This window comes from Agelaius phoeniceus, chromosome 13 (assembly GCF_051311805.1).
Source record: "Agelaius phoeniceus isolate bAgePho1 chromosome 13, bAgePho1.hap1, whole genome shotgun sequence".
Classification (NCBI taxonomy): domain Eukaryota; kingdom Metazoa; phylum Chordata; class Aves; order Passeriformes; family Icteridae; genus Agelaius; species Agelaius phoeniceus.
This window is the reverse complement of record NC_135277.1, coordinates 17,398,314-17,419,810: the sequence shown is the minus strand read 5'-3', so window position 1 is coordinate 17,419,810 and position 21,497 is coordinate 17,398,314. Positions and strand designations below refer to the sequence as shown.

Here is a 21,497-nt window from a genome sequence, read left to right as displayed (position 1 = left end):
CACTGAGATGGGAATGGGGACATCGGAATGGAATGGGGACCCTGGGACAGAATTGGTCACTCTCCCCACCCCATTCCCGGGATTCCCTCCCAGAGTGACCCCTTGGACACCGCGGGTTGTGGGATTTATCGGGATTTCCATCAGTCCTTGTGGGATTTATTGGGAATTCTGTTGGTCCTTGTGGGATTTATCAGGACTTCCATTGGTCCTTGTGGGATTTATTGGGATTTCCATTGGTCCTTGTGGGATTTATTGGGATTTCCGTCGGTCATTCCGGGGTTCATGGGGAATTCCGGCGCCTGAGGCCGATGGCCAGCGCGGCTCCGGCCACGGCCACGCCGGCCACCGCACAGGCCAGCGCTGTCCCCAGGGCCAGCGGTGCCACCGCGCCTGCCAAGGGACACCGAGTGACACGGAGGGCAGCGGGGATTGTCACCGGGTGCCACCTGGTGTTACCGGTGTCACCCAGTGTCACCCAGTGTCCCCAGTGTCATTGGTGTCACCTGGTGCACCCAGTGTAACCTGGTGTCACCCAGTGTCACCTCAGGGACTCACCCTGGTGGCCCTCAGGGCGCTGGTCATGCTGGGCACTCGAGAGCAGCACGGGACCGATGACAACGTCAGCTTCAGAGGTGGCACCTGGGGACAAGAGACAGTGAGGGACAGTGAGGGACAGTGAGGAGGGATCACCCCCTCTCCACAGTCCCCATGTCCCCCTGTCCCCATGTCCCACTGTTCCCCTGTCCCCCTGTCCCTTATCCCAGTGTCCCCCTGTCCCCATGCCCCCATGTCCCTGGTATCCCCAGTGTTCCCATGTCCCCATGCTGTCCCCACGCTGTCCCCACGCTGTCCCCCTGCTGTCCCCTCACCGTCCCCGTCGTGTCTCCGGTAGCGGTGGCCGTTCCAGGGCTCCGCTGGCCTCCGGCCGCAGTTGCCCAGCTCGCAGCAGCTGCAGATGTCCCTTGTCCCCTCCACGGGCGCCCAGCTGCGGCAGGGAGGTGACACCATCAGCCGATGCCACCACAGAGGTGACACCATGGAGGTGCCACCAGGGACATGCCACCAGGGAGGTGACACTAGAGAGGTGACATTACTCACGTGTTGCGCGCCTTGCTGAAGGAGCAGGCCTTGTTCAGTGCGTCCGGGCTCTGCTCGGCCGGTGTCACCTTCAGGTGACACGTGATGTAGATCTGCGCCAGAGGACACTGCTGGGGACACCGCGCGGCCACCGGGGTGGCGCTGGGGACAGCGGGGTGTCCCCAGGGTTCCCCAGGCCCTTACCAGGCTGCGGGGGTCGCCGGCGAAGCGGAAGGCGTCGATCTGGAAGCGCAGCACGTCCTGCCGCGGCCGGGGGGTGACAAAGGCCGAGCTGGTGGCATCGGAGCGCCCGTCCACCAGGCAGCTGTGGGGACAGCGGGGTCACACCCCGGGGACAGTGGGGTCACACCATGGGGACAGCGGGGACACACCCTGGGGACAGTGGGGTCACACCCCGGGGACAGCGGGGACATAGCCCCAGGGACAGTGGGGTCACAGTCATGGGGACAGCGGGGTCACAGCCATGGGGACAGCAGGGTCACACCCCTGGGACAGTGGGGTCACAGTCATGGGGACAGCGGGGTCACAGCCCTGGCTGGCACTGCAGCATCCCCAGGTGTCCCCAGATCGGCTGGGGAAGTGAGAAGTGCTCAGCACCTCCTAGAGCTGAAAATGTCCCCAAAATGTCCCCAGCTCTCTCATTGAAGTCACCACCCCTTGTGTGTCCCCCAGACCCCAAATTGTCCCCAAATGTCCCCAAACGCACCTGTTGAAGTTGATGAGGGTGTAGTGGGGCAGGATGAGGAGCCACCCTCCCCCTGACCCCAAAATATCCCCAAATGTCCCCAGACTGTCCACAGACTGTCCCCAAAGGTCTCCAAAGGTCCCCAAACTCACCCATTGAAGGAGATGATGGAGCAGTGGGGAGGGACGAGGTGTCACTACCCCTGACTGTGTCCCTGACCCCAAAGTGTCCCCAGATGTTCCCAACCCACCCGTTGAAGTCAGTGATGGTGCAGTGAGGTGTCACCACCCCCTGACCCTGTCCCTCACCCCAAATTGTCCCCAAATGTCCCCAAACCATCCCCAAACGTCCCCAGGTGTCATCAAATGTCCCCAGCGCACCTGTTGAAGTCAGTGATGGTGCAGTGGGACAAGGAGAGCTCACCACCCCCCTGGGTGTCCCCCAGACCCCAAAGCGGCCCCAAATGTCCCCAAACATCCCCAGATGTCCCGAAACCATCCCCAGATGTCCCCAGGTGTCCCTGGCGCACCCGTTGAAGTCGATGATGGCGTAGTGGGGCTCGGCGCCCGCGCCGGGGCCCAGCGTGGCCACGCAGGAGTCGATGAAGAGCCGCAGGGGGACGTGGCTGTGGGCGCCCACCTCGGCCTGGATGTTCAGCACGTCCCCCAGGCGGAACGCCGAGAGATCCCGCTCCGAGCTCCAGTCCTCTGGAAAACCCCACAGGGTTAAACCCGAAGTGACCCCGAAAAGGGAAATGGGATGGGAAAGGGGGAATCCCGGGAGATCCCGCTCAGAGCTCCAATCCTATGGAGAACCCCATGGGAAAAGGGATGGGAAAGGGGGAACGTCAAGAAATCCTGCTCAGAGCTCCAGTCCTCTGGAAAAGCCCACGGGAAAAGGGATGGGAAAAGTGGAATCCCAAAAATTCCCACTTCCAGTCCTCTGGAAAACCCCATGGGATCAACCCCAAACTGATCCCAAAAGGGGAAAAGGATGGGAAAGCGAGAACCCTGAGAAATCCCACTCGGAGCTCCAATCCTATGGAAAATCCAATGGGAAAAGGGATGGGAAAGGGGGAATCCCAGGAAATCCTGCCCTGAGCTCCAGTCCCCTGGAAAACCCAATGGGATCAACCCCAAAGCGATCCCAAAGTGGGAAAGGGGTGGAAAAGGGGGAATCCTGAGAAATCCCACTTGGAGCTCCAGTCCTCTGGAAAACCCAATGGGAAAAGGGATGGGAAAGGGGGAACCCCGAGAAATCCTGCTCCGAGCTCCAGTCCTCTGGAAAACCCAACGGGATCAACCCCAAACCCCAAAAGGGGAAAAGGGGTGGGAAAGGGATGGAAAACGGGGAAAAGGGGATGGACAAATGGGGAAATGGGATGGAGAAATGGGGAAAAGGTCGGGAAAAGTGGGGATGGAGAAGGGAAAAAAGAGATGGAAAAGGGATGAGAAAGGAGGGGAAGTGTGGGAAGGCCCCGATCCCGCACCGTTCATGAGGCGCAGGGAGAACAGGAGCTTCTCCTGGGAGTGCAGAGCGGAGTTGAAGGGAGACCAGGTGGGACGGATGGAGCCGCTGGAGACGTTATCCCGCCTGGAAAAGGGAATTGGAAATGGGAATGGGGTCGGGAATGGGATCGGGAATGGGAATGGGGCCATTGGGAATGGGGAGCTCCTGGAGGCGTTATCCCGCCTGGAAAAGGGAATGGGGTCAGGAATGGGATCAGGATGGGGACACTGGGATGGAATGGGGCCATTGGGAATGGGGACACTGGAGACGCTACCCCGCCTGGAAAAGGGAATGGGATTGGGAATGGGGTCACTGGGATGGAACGGGGACTCTGGGAATTGGGAAACTGGGAAAGGACGCTGGGACAAGAATGGGGACATCGGGATGGAAGTGGAGAAATTGGGAATGGGGACACTGGGAATGGGGAGCCATGGGTGATGTTATCCCACCTGGAAAAGGGAATGGGATCAGGATGGGGACACTGGGATGGGAATGAAGCACTGGCAATGGGAATGGGGATGCTGGAAATGGGGAAATTGGGAATGGGGACACTGGGACTGGGGAGCCGCTGGTGACATTATCCCACCTGGAAAAGGGAAATGGGATCGTGATATGGGAATGGGACAGTGGGAATGGGGACAGTGGGTGGGAATAGGGACCCCAGAATGGGAATGGGAATGCCAGGAATGCAGGATGGGATCTGGGAGTCCCAGGAATGTGGGATGGGATGCTGGGGACACTGGGAACGGAGCTTGGACACCAGGATGGGAATGGGGGGAATGGGAATGGGAATGGGGACAATGGGACAGGAATGGGGACAGTGGGAACGGGGAGCCACTGGTGACGTTATCCCACCTGGAAATGGGAATGGGGACACTGGGAATGGGACACTGGAAATCTGGGATGAGATCCCTGGATGGGAATGGGATTGCTGGGAATGCCAGGATGGGATCCCAGGATGGGAATGGGATTGCTGGGAATGTCGGGAACACAGGATGGGATCCCAGGATGGGAATGGGATTGCTGGGAATGCCAGGAAGGGATCCCAGGATGGGAATGGGATTCCTGGGGATGCAGGGAACACAGGATGGGATCCCAGGATGGGAATGGGATTGCTGGGAATGCTGGGAAGGGATCGCAGGATGGGAATGGGATTGCTGGGAATGCCAAGATGGGAATGGGATTCCTGGGAATGTCGGGAACACAGGATGGGATCCCAGGATGGGAATGGGATTGCTGGGAATGCCGGGAACACAGAATGGGATCCCAGGATGGGATTGCTGGGAATGCCAGGAAGGGATCCCAGGATGGGAATGGGATTGCTGGGAATGCCGGGAGCGCGGGAGGGGATCCAGGACGGGCACCTGGGGTAGTGGCACTCGATGGGGATGACGGCCGGGTCGCTGCGCACGATGGCCGGGTTGCTGCCGGGGCTGGGATCGTAGCTCAGGAGCGTCCGGTAAATCAGGGAATCCGGAGTGACCTGGGAATGAACACCGGGAATTCCAGGGGGAAAGGGTTCCTCAATCCCGAGTGAGCAGGGAGTGGAAGGAATGAGGGAATCTGGGAATAAACACTGGGAATCCTGTGGGAAAAGCGTTCCTCAATCCAGAGTGAGTGGGAAGTGGAAGAAATCAGGGAATCTGGGGTGATCTGGGAATGAAAACAGGGAATTCCGTGGGAAAAGGGAACCCAGAAAATGCAGGAATTGAAAGAAATGAGGGAATCCAGAGTGATCTGGGAATAAAAACTGGGGATTTGGGGAAAAGGGGTTCCTCAATCCTGAGTGAGCGGGAATTGGAAGGAATGAGGAAATGTGGGGTGACCCGGGAATGAAAACCAGGAATTCCGTGGGAAAAGGGAACCCAGAAAATGAGGGAATTGAAAGAAATGAGGGAATCTGGGAATAAAAACCAGGAATTCCATGGGTCTCCAATCAGGGGGGTCAGCAGGGTGATTGGGAATTCCAAGGAATTGGGGAATTCGGGGTGATTTGAGAATAAAAGTGGGGAATTCTGTGGGAGAGGCCGCTCCTCATCCCAGCAGCACCACTGGGCTGACTGGGAATGCTGGGAGAATTCATGGAAATGGTAGAAAAGGGATGGAAAAGGGGGGAAATGGGGTGGAAGAAAGGGAAAAGGGATGGGAAACCACCGTTTCCACGGAGTTGAATTAAACCTGAGGGAAAAGAGGCTTTTCCCAGAGGAATGGGAAAAGCTGCGGGAAAACCGCTCAAATTCCCAGGAAATCGCGGCTCCTCCTTCCCCTGGAATGATCCCGGATCCAGCCCCTGGATCTCCGTGAAACCGGGAACAGGCGCGGCCCCGGAGCCGCTCCCGGTGGGAATCCCGGGATGGGGACGGGACTCACCTGGATCTCCCCCGACACCTCCGGATCTCCTGGAGCCTCTCCCGGGTGGAATCCCAGGATCGGGGCGGGATCCCGGGATCGGGACAAGGACTCGGGAATCCGCACGATCCCGGGAGCCGCTCCCGGTGGGAATTCCGGGATCCCGACAGGACTCACCCGGATCTCTCCCGACACCGCGGGAGCCGCTCCAGCTGGGAATCCCGGGATACGAGCAGAATCCCGGGATGGGAATGGGACTCACCTGGATCTCCCCTAAATCTGGGATTTGCACGGACCCGGGAGCCGCTCCCGGTGGGAATCCCGGGATGGGAATGGGACGGGAACGGGACTCACCTGGATCTCCCCGACATCCCGGGATCTCCTGGAGCCTCTCCCGGGCGGGATCCCGGGATCGGGACAGGACTCACCTGGATCTCCCTCAAAACCTGGGATCCGCACAACCCCGGGAGCCGCTCCCGGTGGGAATCCGGGGATAGGAGCGGAATCCCGGAATGGGAACGGGACTCACCTGGATCTCCCTAAAACCTGAGATCCGGACAACCCCGGGAGCCTTTCCCGGTGGGAATAATCCGGTTGGGAATGCCGGGATGAGAGGCGGGACTCACCTGGACGGTGCTGCCGCACTCGTGCAGGCCGGCGCTGAAGGTGACGGTTTTCTGGGATGGATCCAGGCGGGAATGTTTGCAGGCGGCGGGGCCCAGGCTGAGCTCGGCGGCGCTGACCAAGCGGCCGTTGCCGAACAGGTCCCGGTGCACGATCACCACCAGCTGCGCCTCCTGGCACTGCACTTCCACCGGCACCTGCGCCCGGGAGCCCCACCGGGAATGGGAATGGGAACCGGAATGGGAATGGGGCTGCTCGTCCGCCCAGCCCCAGGCACTGGGATTGGGATTGGGATTGGGATCGCTCCATGCCGGCTGCCAGGGCGGAGGCGCCGAGGCCGCGGGGGCCGCGCAGAGCAGCGCCAAGAGGAGGCGGATTTGGGAGCGCATCCCGGAAAATGCCCGCGATTCCCGGCGCGGAGCCCCAGCCCGGGTTTATATCCCGCTGGGAACGAGCCCAGCTCCCCCCCTTTGGAATTCCAAGGGCGCCCCTGAGCGCGCCCCCGTCATTTCCGAGGGGCGAGGGGTCGGGACGAGCGTTCCCGGAGGATTTTTGGGAATTGTTTATCCCGGCAGGAGCCGCGGAGCCGCGGGCACAGGGAATTGTTTGGGCTCCGCGCTGATAAGGAGCGAGCAGAGGCTCCGCTTTTCCCGGGATCCCGAATTCCAGGGATAACCCCAGAACTCCCGGAGCGCTGCTCTCCCCTCGGATGAGGAATTTGGGGATGAGGGGGGGGGGGGTGTTATCCCAAAAAAACGAAGGAATTTTGGCTCCGACCTCGCTCCCGGGGCTGGAATTTTGGGGTGTCCGCTGATCCAGACCCCTCTGGATGCACAAATCCCGAAGTTTTTTGGGATACAACCTGGTTTATCCCCCTTTTCCCAAAAATCCTCACCCAAGGCTCCGGGATCCCAAATTCCAGGGAAAATCCCTCGTTCTATCCCCCCCCCAAATTATGGGATTTGAGTTTGGATCATGGGGAATCACCAAGACCCCCAAAAATTCCTTCATTTTTCTCCCTCCCGACTCTTCCCATTCTATTGCATCCAAGGAAAAGGGAAAAACAGGGAAAACTCCCTGGAATAAATCCCATGGATTTTCCAGGCCCATTCCAAATTTTCCTTTTTTTTTTTTTTTTTTTTTTTTTTTTTGGTGGGGTCATTTCATGCCCTTTGTTATTCCAATCCCGGATTTTAATGGATTTTTTAATGGAATTCCTTTTTTTTTTTTTTTTTCTTAACGGAATTTTTAATGGAATTTCTTTTAATAGAATTTTTAATGGAACTTTTTAATGGATTTTTTTAAATGGCATTTTAATGGAATTTCTGTCCCTCCTCACCCCCACCTCCCCTTTCCCAGTTTTCCATCAGCTCCATTTCCCCCAAATCCCAAAATCCCTCTCCCCCTTTTTCCTGGAAAAAATCTCAGATTTGGGATTTTTTTTTTTTTCCAAAATCGGCCCCAAAGAGGAATTCCTGGCATTGATCCCCAAAGAATTCCAGGGGTTTTGGAGCTGGAACCGGCTCAGCATTCCCAAGAAATTTTCTGGATCAGCATCAACCCCTCAGCTGCTTCCAGGGGTTTTCTGCTCATCCCAAAATCCCCCAGTCCTGGGGATTTTTAGGAGTTTTTTTTTTTTATCCCTGTGTTTAAAATACTGCGGAAATTCCCGGAATTCCAGAGGCTGAGCTCCTGCGTCAGGGAGATATCGGGAATTCTGGGGCTGAGGGGGGAAAATCCTTGGATTCAAGGCTTCTCCTCACCCCAGGAAACTCCGGGATCCCTTTGGGATTTGGGGAAAAATCCCTCGGGATGGAGCCAGAGGGAGAAAAATCCGGGAATGGGGGTGGGTTCCATAGGGAAAGGGGGATTTCTGATTTCCTGGGAAAAAATGTGAGAAGGATTTTTTGGGAATTCTCAAGAACCAAATCCAGTTTTTTTTCCCCATCCCATTTTCCCTAAAAACTGAGTTTTAATCCCAGGAATTCTTGGGAATTCCAAGGGTTTTCCCTCATCCCAGATTTCTTTGGGGTTTTCCCAGATTTTCCTGAGGTTTTCCCTCATTCCCAGCTCCAGGGTTGGGATTTGGGCTCTTCCCGAGTTTTTGGATCAAAATCTCTCTGGATCCCAGGAAAACTGAGGGAAGATCCAAAAAAAACCCCAACCAAAAACCCCCAAGGAATGATCCCAAAAAAACCCCTGGATTGGGAAGGAATCCATGAGGATTTGGGGCCGGGAATTCTTTCCCAAATCCAAGGATTTGGATCACCCCAAATCCCAAATCTCCCTCAGAATTTCATCCCAAGGAATTCCAGCTGAGGTTGTCCCAGAATTCCCAGTTTTCCATGGCCAAGAATCCCAAATCCAAGGGGAGCAAATCCCGGCTCTTTCCTTTCCCAAAAATCCCCAAATCCATGAAAAACCCCAAAATTCCCTCCAGAATTCCCAAACTTTTCCTTTCCCAGCCCCACAGAATCCCGGGATTCGGGGATGGCAGTGGGAAAACCCAAAAATCCCATTAAAAAAGAGGGGAAAAAAAGCAGGAAAAGGGAATTTCAGAGCCGCTTTTGGGATTGGGGGAGGGAATTCTGAGCGCAGGAATTCCAAGGATTGTTTATCCTGGTGGGATCCAAGAATTCCAAACAATCCTTGGAGCAGGGATCGGAATTCCGGGGTTTGGAATTCCTGGGGGTGAAATTCCTGCCTCTCTCTCATCCCAAACTGGGATTTTATCCCAAAAAACGACCCCAGATTTGTTCCCGTTCCCGGATTTTCCAGAATGTAAAAAATCTATGGAAAAATGGGGATTTGGGAAAAGCTTTTCCCCTTTTCCCAGAGATTTTCCTGGGAAAAATCCCTGCTAGGGAAGGAGGGGATCTGATTCCAGAGGGATTCCTGAGATTTTTGGGATCAGGGAGCTCCAAAGGCAGAAAAAATCAGGAAAAATCCCACCCCAGATCCCAAATTCCCTCCTGGAAAAAGGCTGATCCCAAATCCCAATGGGAATTCCAAGCTCTTCCCCCTTTTCCAAGGGCCAAAATTCCGGGAAAATTTGGAGTTTTGGGATTTGGAATCCCAGAACTGGGATTTGGGATTCCAGGATTTTTCTGGGAAAAACTCAGGGATTTTGGGGATTTGGGATCTCAAAATTCCCATTTTTCCCAGTCACAAAGTGGGATTTGGGATCCTGGCATTCCCATTTTTTCCCAATCCCAAACTGGGATTCGGGATCCCAGAATTCCCATTTTTCCCAATCCCAGATTTCCCTCTCCAGCCCCTCCAAATCCTTGGGAATTCCTTTGGGGTGGATTTCCTGGAATCTCCTGGGATTTCCTGGGAGTTTTTGGGCGTCCCTTTGGGATATTTGGGAATATTTGGGAATTCCCCCCGGAGCGAGGATTTCCCACTCTGGACTGGGGTTTTCATGGGAATTCCCAGCTGGGAACAGGAGGATCCCATGGGATTTCCAGGAATTTTTGGGGTTGGGACTGTGACCCCAAATGGGGCAAATCCCAGGGAATTCCAGGATCCCGATCCCAACCCTTATGGGGTTTGGGGTCACTGGGGTGGGGACACTTAAGGGACATCAGGGAAGCGTTTGGGGTCACCCGGGGTTGGTGACATTTGAGGGTTTGGGGTTCCCCGGGACTGGGGACGCTCCAGGGACACCAGGGCAGGATTTGGGGTCACCAGGGTGGGGTTTGGGGTCACCGGGGGTTGGTGACATTTGAGGGTTTGGGGTGCCCTGGGGTGGTGGCACTCGAGAGACACCAGGGCAGGGTTTGGGGTCACTGGGCTCAGGGTGACACTTGAGGATTTGGGGTCATTTGGGTTGGTGACATTGAGGGGCACCGTGGAAGGGTTTGGGGTCACCCGAGGTGGTGGCACTGAGGATTTGGGGTGACCTGGGGACAGTTTGGGGTCACCTGTGGTTGGTGGCACTTTAGGGACACCAGGGCAGGATTTGGGGTCACCGAGGATCAGGGTGACACCCAGGGATTTGGGGTCACTTGGGTTGGGACACCACAGAAGGGTTTGGGGTCACCTGGGCTTGGTGACATTCCAGGGACACCCGGACGGGCTTTGGGGTCAGCCGGGCTGAGGGCTGATAAAATCTTCTGGGGTTTTTTCGCTGCCACCGCGGGTGACAAATCCGAGCGGTGCCACCGCGGGGACAATGCCCCGGGGCTCCGGGACCCTCCCGCGGTCCCGGCCCCGCTCTGGCGACACTGGCGACACTGGGCGAGGTGGCGTTGTCGCCAGCGCGGGCTTGGGGACAGGAAAGAGGAGCGGCGGCGCTTCCTGGTGGCTCCGTCATGTGACGGCGCCGGGGCGGATCCGATCCCAAATCCCGGCCCGGTGAGCGCATCCCGTTCCGGGAACGCGGGGATTTGGGATCGGGGCGCCCCAGCCATAAAAGGGGGTGGCATTTTGTCCCCAAAATCCCCGCCCCGGCCTTGTGGCGGTGCCACCGCCTCCGTGTCGCGGGGTGGGAAGGGAAGGGTGGGGCCTAATGGGGCCGGGATTGGGGCGGGAATGGGGCCGGGATTGGGGCGGGAATGGGGCCGGGAACGGGGCCGGGAATGTCCCTCCCGGTCCGGCCCCACGCGCGGGACAATGGGGACGGAGCGGGCCCGGAGCGGCGGGGGCGGGGCTCGGCCACCGGAACGGCCCCCACGGCACCGGCAGCGCCTGCCCGGGGCCGGGATCCACACCCCGCTCCCTGAATCCCGGTCCCACATCCCCATCCCGGTCCCTGAATCCCGGTCCCACATCCCCTTCCCGGTCCCATATCCCACATCCCCCATCCCGGTCCCATATCCCACACCCCCATCCCGGTCCCACATCCCGGTCCCACATCCCGATCCCGCTCCCTGAATCCCGGTCCCTGAATCCCCATCCCGATCCCACATCCCCACCCCTATCCCATATCCCACATCCCCCATCCCGATCCCACATCCCGATCCCGGTCCCACATCCCGATCCCGGTCCCATATCCCACATCCCCATCCCGGTCCCATATCCCACATCCCCATCCCGGTCCCATATCCCACATCCCAATCTCTATCCCAGAATCCCCATCCCGATCCCAAAACCCCCATTCCAGAATCCCTATCCCAATCCCGCATCCCCCCGGTCCCCGCACGCCCGGATTCCCCCGGCACCGCCCCACAGCTCCCGGTCTCCCCTCCCTCCGTCCGTCCGTCCCTCCCTCCGTCCGTCCGTCCGTCCCTCCCGCCCTCTCCCCGCCCTCTTCCCGCTCCTCCTCCCGCCGCTCCCGGCCCCGCCGCGACCCCGCAGGTACCGGGGGCGACACGGGGGGACACGGGGACAAACCGGAGCCCCCGGGGGGACACGGGGACCAACCGGAGCCCCCCGAGGCACCAGCGGGCGGTTCCTGCCCGGGGAGAGGGGGCGGGTGCGTTTTTAGGGCGGGGTGGGAAGGGGGTCCCGGCTTTTTCTGGCCCCCCCAAATATTTACTGGGGGGACGGGGGGGGTTTGTCCGCGCTGCCGAGCTGGGGGTGAGGAGTGGCGAGGGACAGGGCTGGGGACACATCTGGGGACACCTTTGGGGACAGGGCTGGGGACACCTTTGGGGAAACCTTTGGGGACAGGGCTGGTGCTGGGGACAGAGTTGCTGGGGTGTTTTGGGGTCACTGCCAGGGAGGTTTTGGAGTCGCTGCCGGGGAGGTTTGGGGGTCGTTGCCGGGGAGGTTTTGGGGTCACTGCCAAGAGGGTTTTGGGGTCATTCCCAAGAGGGTTTTAGGGTCACTACCGCGGAGGTTTTGGGGTCACTGCCGGGGAGGTTTTGGGGTCACTGCCAAGAGGGTTTTGGGGTCGTTGCCAGGGTGTTCCCGCTTTCCCTCTGTCCAAGCAGGAAGGAGTGGTGGCCGCGGCGGCACCAAAACCGTTTTGCTTTCGTTTCCACTGGCGCTTGGGAAATCCCAAATTCCAGGAAGGCCGAGAGCTCCGGGAGGGTGGGGAGGAACCTGCGAGGGGCGGGACATCAGAACCCCGAGCGGGATTTACGGGGCCGAGCCCCAACTTCCTCCATCCCACGGGAGAATCCCGCATCTCCCTCCGCAGATGGAGACGGAACCGGAGCCAGAAGCGGAACCGGAGCCTCACCCAGAGCCGGGCCCCGCCGCGCCGGCCTCCCCTCCGTGCCAGGCGGCGGAGGGCGAGAACGAGGATGAGGAGGAAGAGGAAGATTTCCAGTTCCTTGGGTGCGACGGCTGCGGGCAGGACTCGGCGCAGCCGCGGCTGCTGCGCTGCCTGCACACGCTGTGCCCGGGCTGCCTGAGCGACACCAAGCAGTGCCCGCGCTGCCAGGCGGCCACGGGCGCTCCGGCCGTGGACAATCTGCTCTTCTGCAACCTGCGGAGCCGCCTGCAGCTCTGGCGGCAGATCCGCAGCTCGGGCGGGCCCGGCTGCAGCCGCTGCCGCGCCGAGGCGGCGCTGGTGTGGTGCTCGGACTGCGAGGAGTTCTTCTGCGGGCGGTGCCTGGAGGAGCACCAGTGGTGGCACAAGAAGAAGGCGCACAGGGTGCGCAGGGTGGAGGAGCTGCGGGCGGGCTCGGCGCGGCAGTTCCTGGAGGACACGCGCGGCTCCTGCAGCCTCTTCTGCTCCAGCGCCAGCCACCCCGAGGAGAGCCGCGTGTGCAGGTGGGAGCGCCCCCGAGCCTCGGCCCGGCCACTCCTGCGGGCGTGGGGCCAAATCGTGTCCCCGCCCCAAATCTTGTCCTGGCCCCAAACCTCGTCCTGTCCTCAAACCTCACACTGTCCTCACACCTTGGCCTGTCCCCAAGCACTGCCATGGCCCCAAATCTCATCCCATCCCCAAATCATATCCTGTCCCCAAAACTCATCCTGTCTCCAAACCTCATCCTGTCCCCCAAACTCATCCTCTCTCCAAACCTCATCCTGTACCCAAATCTCATCCTGTACCCAAATTTCATCCTGTACCCAAATCTCACTGCACTTCCAAATGTCACCCATCCCCAAATCTTATGCTGTCCCCAAACCTTGTCCCCTGCCTTTTCCCAAAACTCATTCTGCCCCCAAATTCATTCTGGCCCCAAATCTCATCCTATCCCTAAATCTTGTCCTGTCCCCAAACCTCACACTGTCCCCGCACCTCAGCCTGTCCCCAAGCATTGCAATAGCCCCAAATCTTGTCCCATCCCCAAATCTCAGCCCATCCCCAAATCTCATCCCATCCTCAAACCTCATCCTGCCCCCAAAACTCATCCTCTCCCCAAATTTATGCTGTCCCCAAATCTCATCCCGTCCCCAAACCTTGTCCTGTCCTCAAATCTCACACTGTCCTCACACCTCGTCCTGTCCCCAAGCATTGCCATGGCCCCAAATCTCATCCCATCCCCAAATCTCATCCTGTGCCCAAATCTCACTGCATTCCCAAATGTCCCCCATCCCCAAATCTCATGATGTCCCCAAACCTCGTCCCCTGCCCAAAGCGTCGTCCTTTCCCCAAAACTCATTCTGCCCCCCAAATTCATTCTGGCCCCAAATCTCATCCCATCCCTGAATTTCACACTGTCCCCAAATCTCATCCTGTCCCCAAATCCTGCCCTGCTCTGGGAGGTTTGGGGGTGATGCTCCAGCCTGGAATGTGCTGGAGTGGGATGGGCCCAAATGTATCCTGTCCCAAAATCTCACACTGCTCCTAAATCTCGTCCTGTCCCCAAATCTCCAGTCCCCCAAGCTCTGCCATTGGGGTTTTATCCCCCGTGTCTGGGGACTGGTGGTAATGACCCCACAGAGACCCCAGCCGTGCCAGGGGAGGTCCAGGGGGATTTGGGGAAAGGCTCCAGAGGGGGCTGGACACGGTCTGGGCTGCCCTGGAATGGGCACTGACCACTGGCCATCACTGACCACCACTGACCATCGCTGACCATCACTGACCATCCCTGACCATCCCTGACCATCACTGACCACCACTGACCATCACCGACCATCACCGACCATCACTGACCATCACTGACCATCGCTGACCATCACTGACCACCACTGACCATCACTGACCACCACTGACCACCACTGACCACCACTGGCCATCACCGACCATCACTGACCATCACTGACCATCACTGACCATCACTGACCACCACTGACCATGGCTGACCATCCCTGACCATCACTGACCCTGTCCATCCCTGACCAGTGTCCATCCCTGACCCCTGTCCATCCCTGCCCTCTGACAATCACTGACCACTGACCATCACTGACCATGGCTGAGCACTGACCATGGCTGACTGGTTTCCATCCCTGACCACTGCCCATCCCTGACCCCTGACTGCTGACCATCATTGTCCACCCCTGACCCCTGTCCATCGCTGACCCCTGTCCACCCCTGACCCCCATCCCTGGCTGTCCATCCCTGACCCGTGTCCATGTCCCCCATCCCGGGAGCCAATCCCGGTATCCCGCAGCAGCTCCGGGCTGTACCCCCGCCCCCCCCGCGTGTCCCTGCTGCCACCCGTCCCTGACGCCACCCGTGTGTCGCCCTGCCAGCATCTACTGCCCTCGCTGCGAGCGGGCTCTGTGCTGTCCGTGCGCGCTGCTGGACACTCGCCACGCTCCCTTCCGCGACCTCCGCGCCGAGAGCCGCCGGCGCCAGGAGGAGCTGCGCTCTCTGCGCCGGGACCTGCGGCGGCTCCGCCGCTCCTTCGAGGCGGCGCTGGGGCGGCTGCGGGGCGAGGCGGCGCGGCGGGAGGAGCAGCGGGAGCGGCTGCGGGAGCGCGTCCGCGCCAGCGCCGAGCGGCTGCAGGAGCTGGTGCGGAGCGAGGCCGAGGAGCTGCGGGCGCTGCTGGAGGCGCGGCCGGAGCGCGGGCGGAGCGCGCTGGCGGAGGAGCTGCGCGGAGCCGAGGGCGTGCTGCTGCGGCTGGAGGCGGCCGAGAGGCTGGTGGAGAGGCTGGGGCGCTACGGCGGCGAGCAGGAGCTGATGGACATGCAGCCCTTCGTCAAGGCAGCGCTGCTGGAGCTGCGGCGGCTGCGGCCGCCCGAGCCCCCCGAGCTCCGAGAGCCGCCCGACTTCGCCGAGTGCCGGGCGCGGCTGCGGGCGCTGGTGGAGCGCGTCACGGGCCGGCCGGGTGAGCGCTGCGCCGGGCAGGGCAGGGCCGGGCCGGGCTGGGATGGGCTGGGGAGGGAGCTCTGGGCTGGGCCGGCTGCAAAGCGCCCTCCGTGAGCAGGGACAGCGCTGGATCCTCCTTCTCCTCCTTCTCCTTCTCCTTCTTCTCCTTCCCCCTTTCCTCTTCCTCCTCCTTCTTCCCCTTCTCCTTCTCCTTCTCCTCCTCCTCCTTCTTCCCCTTCTTCTCCTTCTTCTTCTCTTTCTTCTCCTTCCTTCTCCTCCTCCTCCTCCTTATTTTTCTTCATTTTTTCTTTTTCTTCTCCTTCTTCCCCTCCTCCTCCTCCTCTCCCCCATTTCCCTGCTCCAGCTCCTCATCCCCCAGAGCTGGGATTTGCTCTGTTGTTTTTGTGGAGCCCTGTGGGTGTCCCCCGATCCCGGTGGCTCTGGGGATGCTCATTCCCGGCTCCCCGGAGCCTCCCAAGCCCCTGAGGCCACCCCAATCCGGAGGGAAGGGGTTTGGAGCTGCCAGGCGGGATTTTCCTGGCTCTGGAGGCTCCAGCTCGGGGTCTCATCCCGGTTTTCTCTGTCCCCAGATGTCCCCGAGGTCGAGGTGGCCCTGGAGAACAACCTGGTGAGACATCGGGGTGCTCCTGCCCCATCCCAAACCCGCACCTCTCCTTTCCCTCCCCATCCCAGTATTCCAGGGTTTCCTCACCCACGAATTCCCACATCCCACCAGGCACTGCTCCATCCCTGGGGAATTTCATGACCATGGCACCGACCACGGGAGCAGCCCCCAGGCCCATCCCAAACCCTCTGTGCCTCAGTTTCCCCGTTCCCGAGTGTGTTCCCGCCCCTCCACTGGGACCCAGGTCCATTCTAACTCCCCGCTCTTCCCACAGGAAGAGGATCCAACCCATCCCAAACCCCGCAGCGTCTCCCCCAGCCTGGAGGAGATCCAAGTGGAGGAGGTGAGGTCCCTCCATCCCATCCAGGTGAGATCTGCTGGCATCCCAATCCCAATCCTAATCCCAATCCCAATCCCACCCCAATCCAACCCAAATCCCACCCCAATCCCAACCCCAATCCCACCCCAATCCCACCCTGATCCCAACCCCAATCCCAACCCCAACCCCACCTCAATCCTGATCCCAACACCACCCCAATGCCAACCCCAATCCCACCCCAATCCCAATCCCGCTTTTCCAGCCTCTCCCGCTCCCCTGCTGGAAGAAGCGGACGCTGCCCAGCATGGAGAGGGGCAGCCAGGTGTCTCCCAAAATCCTGAAGCTGGAATGTGACCACGAGCCGGGCCCCAGCCATCCCAAATCCCAGTGGGAATTCCAGACGGAGCCCGGCCCCTCCACGTCGCGGCACAACTGCGTCCGTGCCAGTGACGCAGGTGGGAATGTCACCGTTCCTGCTCCCGCTTTTCCTCATCCCATGGGATCATTCCCGGCCTTTCTGTGCCCCCATTCCATGGGAATCTTGGCCAAGGATGGGAAGGATCCTGATCTGTGGGGTGAGGGATCCATGGGGTGAGGAATCTGTGGAATTCAGCATCCATGGAGTGAAGGATCCATGGAATGAAGGATCCATGGGGTGAAGGATCCATGAGGTGAAGGATCCATGAGGTGAAGGATCCAAGGGGTGAGGGGTCCATGGGATGAAGGATCCATGGAATGAGTGATCCATGGGATGAGGGATCCATGGAATTCAGGATCCATGGGGTGAAGGATCCGTGGAATGAAGGATCCATGGAATGAGGGATCCATGGAATGAGGGATCCATGGGATGAGGGATCCATGGGGTGAAGCATCCATGGGATGAGGGATCCATGGGATGAGGGATCATTGGGATGAGGGATCTGTAGGATGAAGCATCCATGGGATGAGGGATCTGTGGAATTCAGTATCCATGGAGTGAAGGATCCATGGGGTGGGGGATCCATGGAATTCAGGATCCACGTAGTCACCACCATTCCAGGGGTTGCCCCCACGCTCTGGTTGGTTCCTGGTGCAAAGCTCGGGAACGTTGATCCCGTGGGATCCGGAATTTTGGGGTTTCCCTTGCAGAGGGCGGCAGCATCATCATCTGCAGCTCGGACGACAGCGACGAGGACACCGTGGTGGTGACGGTGACACCGGAGCCGCCTCCGTGCTGACATCCCACGGGATCCTCCAGCCTCATCCCGCAATTCCCGGCCTCCCATTCCCAGATTTCTGCTTGGGCTTTCCTCTTCTTGGCCAATCCCAAATTTATTCCTGGACTGAGCTCTGGTGTGCTGGAGTGGCCCCAAATCCCACCTGGATCTGCTGGGATCTCCCCTTCAATGCTTTGAGGTTTCCTGGGAATGTTGTTTTCCTCTTAAATCCTGTCTGAGTTGATCCCAAAATAAAATTTGGGATGGAAGTTGGGATCCATGCCAGCGGATCCCGTTCCTGAGTCCCCCCAAAGGTGGGGAGATGATCCCAGGGGTGGGATCCCCTCTGGGATCCCCCATCAGCACTTGGAGCAGGGAATTCCTTGGGATTTGGATTTGGATTGGGATTTGGATTGGGATTGGGATTGGGATTGGGATTAGGATTGGGATTGGTTTTGGGGTCGGTTTCCTGGTGTAATGAGGGCTTAAAATCCCAGTTTTTTAATGTCTCTCCTCAATAAAGCTGCTCTGGGATAAAATTCCAACTGCTTCCTCTTCTTCCCACTCTGCTTTTCCCAACCCATCCCGAGCAGAGGGAAAACCTGGGAATTCTGGGGTGCAATCTGTCCCAGATCCCTGCTCTGGGCACCGATCCTGGCATTTTAGGGACAGGAGAAATCCCTGAGGGCAAGGAGAGATCCCAGGGATAAAATTCCCACATTCCATGAGTGTTGGAGCCCGTTCCAGCCACGTTCCCACAAAAATCCAGCCCTGCCAGGAAAGAGGGAAATGGAATTTCCTTTTCCCAGGAAAACGGTAGAGGATTGTCCTGAGGGAAAACAGGGAATGAATTCAGGGCTCTGCTTTTATCCCAGATCCCATTTTTTATTTGGGACACCCCAGCTCCAGGAATGTTTTCCATGGATTACATTCCTGGGATTTGTGCATTCCTGCCTCAATCCCAGCTGGATTTGAGATTCCCAGATCCCATTTTTGGGGCTCACAAAATTCCTGGGATTTGAACATTCCTGCCTCAATCCCAGCTGGATTTGGAAATCCCAGATCCCAGTTTTGGGGTTCCCCACCCCAGGAATGTTTTCCATGGATTAAATTCCCACTCCTCGCTCCCAGGGCTGTTCCCACCCAGCCCCAAGCCACCAGCCGGGATTGGGTTCCCTTTTCCAGGATCCTGGGGACACGGGGACATTGGCCTGTGGGTGGCACCCAGCCCTGTCCCCATCCCAGCCCTTGGGATTCCCGCTTGGGGCCAGGAATTACGGAATTCCTCGGCCTCAAGGGTGTCCCCAGAAGTGACATTGTCCGGGGAATGTGGGGACACAGAGCGACCCCAAAATCCCCATCCCAACCCCTTTTCCCCGGATATCCTGGAGGTGGTGACACTGCGTGTCCCCATGCGGGTGGCACTGGGTGTCCCCATGCATGTTTCACTGGGTGGCAGTGGCGTGGCGCGGGCGGTGTCGCCGAGCGGCGCTGGCTGTGACAAGGCAGTGCCACCACCAGGTGTCCCCCTTGCACAGCCCGCGGGCTGGCGCTGCTCTGGGGACACGGGGACACCGACCCTGTGACACTGACACGTGTGACATTGGTGACACTGACCCCGTGACACTGACCGTGTGACACTGACCGTGTGACACTGACACGGTGACACTGGTGATACTGACACGTGTGACACTGATGCTGTGACACTCACATGTGTGACACTGACCCTGTGACATTGGTGACACTGACACGTGTGACACTGACATGGGGACACTGGTGACACTCACACGGTGACACTGGTGACACTGACACTGACACGTGTGACACTGACACGTGTGACACTGACACTGTGACACTGACATGGGGACACTGGTGACACTGACACTGACCCTGTGACGCTGGTGACACTGACACGGTGACCCTGTGACACTGACCCGGCGACACTGGTGACACCGACATGGTGATACTGGTGACTCTGATACGTGTGACGCTGGCCCTGTGACACTGACACATGTGACATTGGTGACACTGGGGACACTGACAACTGTGACACTGTGACACTGACACGTGTGACATTGGCGACATTGACCCTGTGACACTGGGGACACCGACACGGGGACACCAACACTGTGACACTGACACAGTGACCCTGTGACACAGATACGTGTGACACTGCTCCTGCGACAGTGACACGGTGACACTGTGACACTGACACGGTGTCACCAGGGACACGGACACGGTGTCGCTGCCATTGTCACACCGCTGTTGGTCACGCACCCACCCGGACCCCCCACGTGTCCCCCCAAAGGTCCCTCGGTCACCCCCGGGTGGTGGCACTGCTGGGCCGGGGGGGAGGGCAGGGAGGGGACGGGAAAGGGGACAGAAAAGAGGGAGAAGGGTGGGAAGGGAGGGACCCCAAAGGATCCAGGGCACAATTCCCAATCCCACAGCAGCGATCGCAAAGGATCCAAGACGTTGTTCCCAATCCCACAGCAGCAATCCCAAAGGATCAGGACTTTTTCCTGACCCAGCAGCAGTCCTAAAGGATCAAGGACATTATTCCCAATCCAGCAGAGATCCCAAAGGATCCAGGATGTTATTCCCACACTCACGGGCTGTGGGATCGGGATGAGCTTTTCCCTGCCCTGATCCTGCCCCAAAGCTCATCCATCCCAAAAAATGGGGCTGGCACTTCCAGGAGGGCAGAACAGCTCCCAAAAACCCCAAATCCTGAAAAAATATGTCTAAAAATTCCACAAAAATCCCAGTGTCCCAAATTTCCCTTCCATACCAGGAAAATCCCATTTTCCAGGTGTTTTTTGGGCTTTGAATGGCTCTGCTGGGATGACATTGATGATCCCAATGGGATGTGATCAGTAATTCCTGGACCCATCAATAAATTCCCAAATGAACACTGGGAAAAGGGAGTGAGGAGAGGGAGAGGGGAAACGGGATAGGAAAATGACGGGATAAATCTGGTGTGGGGGTAGAAATGGATCTGTGCCCTCCATGGATCCATCCATCCATCATCCATCCATGGATCCATCCATCATCCATCCATGGATCCATCATCCATCCATCCATCCACCCATCCATGGATCCATCATCCATCCATCATCCATCCATGGATCCATCATGCACCGATCCATCCATCATCCATCCATCATCCATCATCCATCCATCCATCCATCCATCCATCCATCCATCCATCATCCATCCATCATCCATCCATCATCCATCCATCCATCATCCATCCATCATCCATCATCCATCCATCATCCATCATCCATCCATCATCCATCCATCCATCCATCCATCATCCATCCATCATCCATCCATCATCCATCATCCATCCATCATCCATCATCCATCCATCATCCATCCATCCATCATCCATCCATTCATCATCCATCATCCATCCATCATCCATCCATCCATCCATCCATCCATCCATCCATCCATCCATCCATCCATCATCCATCCATCCATCATCCATCATCCACCGATCCATCCATCCATCCATCATCCATCATCCATCATCCATCATCCATCCATCATCCATCCATCATCCATCCATCCATCCATCCATCCATCCATCATCCATCATCCATCCATCCATCCATCCATCCATCATCCATCCATCCGTCCATCCATCCATCATCCATCCATCATCCATCCATCATCCATCCATCCATCATCCATCATCCATCCATCATCCATCCATCCATCCATCCATCCATCCCTCCATCCATCATCCATCCATCCATCATCCATCCATCATCCATCCATCATCCATCCATCCATCCATCCATCCATCCATCCATCCATCATCCATCCATCCGTCCATCCATCCATCCATCCATCATCCATCCATCCATCCATCCATCCATCCATCATCCATCCATCCATCCATCCATCCATCCATCCATCCATCCATCATCCATCCATCCATCCATCCATCCATCCATTCCTGGGAACGGGCACTGTTGCCGGCAGGC

The 21,497-nt window shown here is 58.3% G+C and overlaps 2 protein-coding genes across 7 annotated transcripts; one reads left to right on the top strand and one right to left on the bottom strand.

Moving 5' to 3' along the window:
* Positions 1–235: 235 nt before the first annotated feature.
* On the bottom strand, positions 236–10,392 carry LOC129126420 (zona pellucida sperm-binding protein 3-like). The gene is made up of 9 exons (XM_077185283.1): positions 6,268–10,392; positions 4,657–4,775; positions 3,273–3,376; positions 2,313–2,490; positions 1,282–1,402; positions 1,099–1,190; positions 870–985; positions 556–639; positions 236–390 (listed from the first exon to the last, which is right to left on the bottom strand). Exons 1-9 carry the CDS (start codon positions 6,652–6,654, stop codon positions 281–283), a joined length of 1,311 nt encoding a protein of 436 aa, XP_077041398.1. The 5' UTR covers positions 6,655–10,392; the 3' UTR covers positions 236–280.
* On the top strand, positions 10,391–18,076 carry PML (PML nuclear body scaffold). 6 transcript variants are annotated; one of them, XM_077185282.1, is made up of 7 exons: positions 10,391–10,624; positions 12,354–12,931; positions 14,801–15,378; positions 15,950–15,987; positions 16,259–16,351; positions 16,566–16,758; positions 17,432–18,067. In XM_077185282.1, the coding sequence occupies exons 2-7, from the start codon at positions 12,354–12,356 to the stop codon at positions 17,518–17,520; spliced, it is 1,569 nt and encodes a 522-aa protein (XP_077041397.1). In that variant the 5' UTR covers positions 10,391–10,624; the 3' UTR covers positions 17,521–18,067. The 6 variants fall into 6 exon arrangements, 5 of the variants coding, with proteins under 5 accessions (XP_077041397.1, XP_077041396.1, XP_077041395.1 ...); XM_077185279.1 differs by lacking the exon at positions 10,391–10,624 and adding an exon at positions 10,629–11,684 and having other exon boundaries at positions 17,432–18,064; XM_054642153.2 differs by lacking the exon at positions 10,391–10,624 and adding an exon at positions 11,083–11,566 and having other exon boundaries at positions 17,432–18,064.
* Positions 18,077–21,497: the final 3,421 nt, after the last annotated feature.

Excerpts from the sequence above, each read along its gene's own strand:
- PML (XM_077185279.1), top strand. The coding sequence starts at position 10,779 with ATGGGGCCGGGATTGGGGCGGGAATGGGGCCGGGATTGGGGCGGGAAT. Across the intron at positions 11,685-12,353 it reads TGCCCGGGGAGAGGGGGCGG|ATGGAGACGGAACCGGAGCC; the intron begins GTGCGTTTTTAG and ends CTCCCTCCGCAG. Across the intron at positions 12,932-14,800 it reads GAGGAGAGCCGCGTGTGCAG|CATCTACTGCCCTCGCTGCG; the intron begins GTGGGAGCGCCC and ends TCGCCCTGCCAG.
- LOC129126420 (XM_077185283.1), bottom strand. The coding sequence starts at position 6,654 with ATGCGCTCCCAAATCCGCCTCCTCTTGGCGCTGCTCTGCGCGGCCCCC. Across the intron at positions 1,403-2,312 it reads GCCATCATCGACTTCAACGG|CTGCCTGGTGGACGGGCGCT; the intron begins GTGCGCCAGGGA and ends CTGTCCCCACAG. Across the intron at positions 640-869 it reads CCGGAGACACGACGGGGACG|GTGCCACCTCTGAAGCTGAC; the intron begins GTGAGGGGACAG and ends TCTTGTCCCCAG.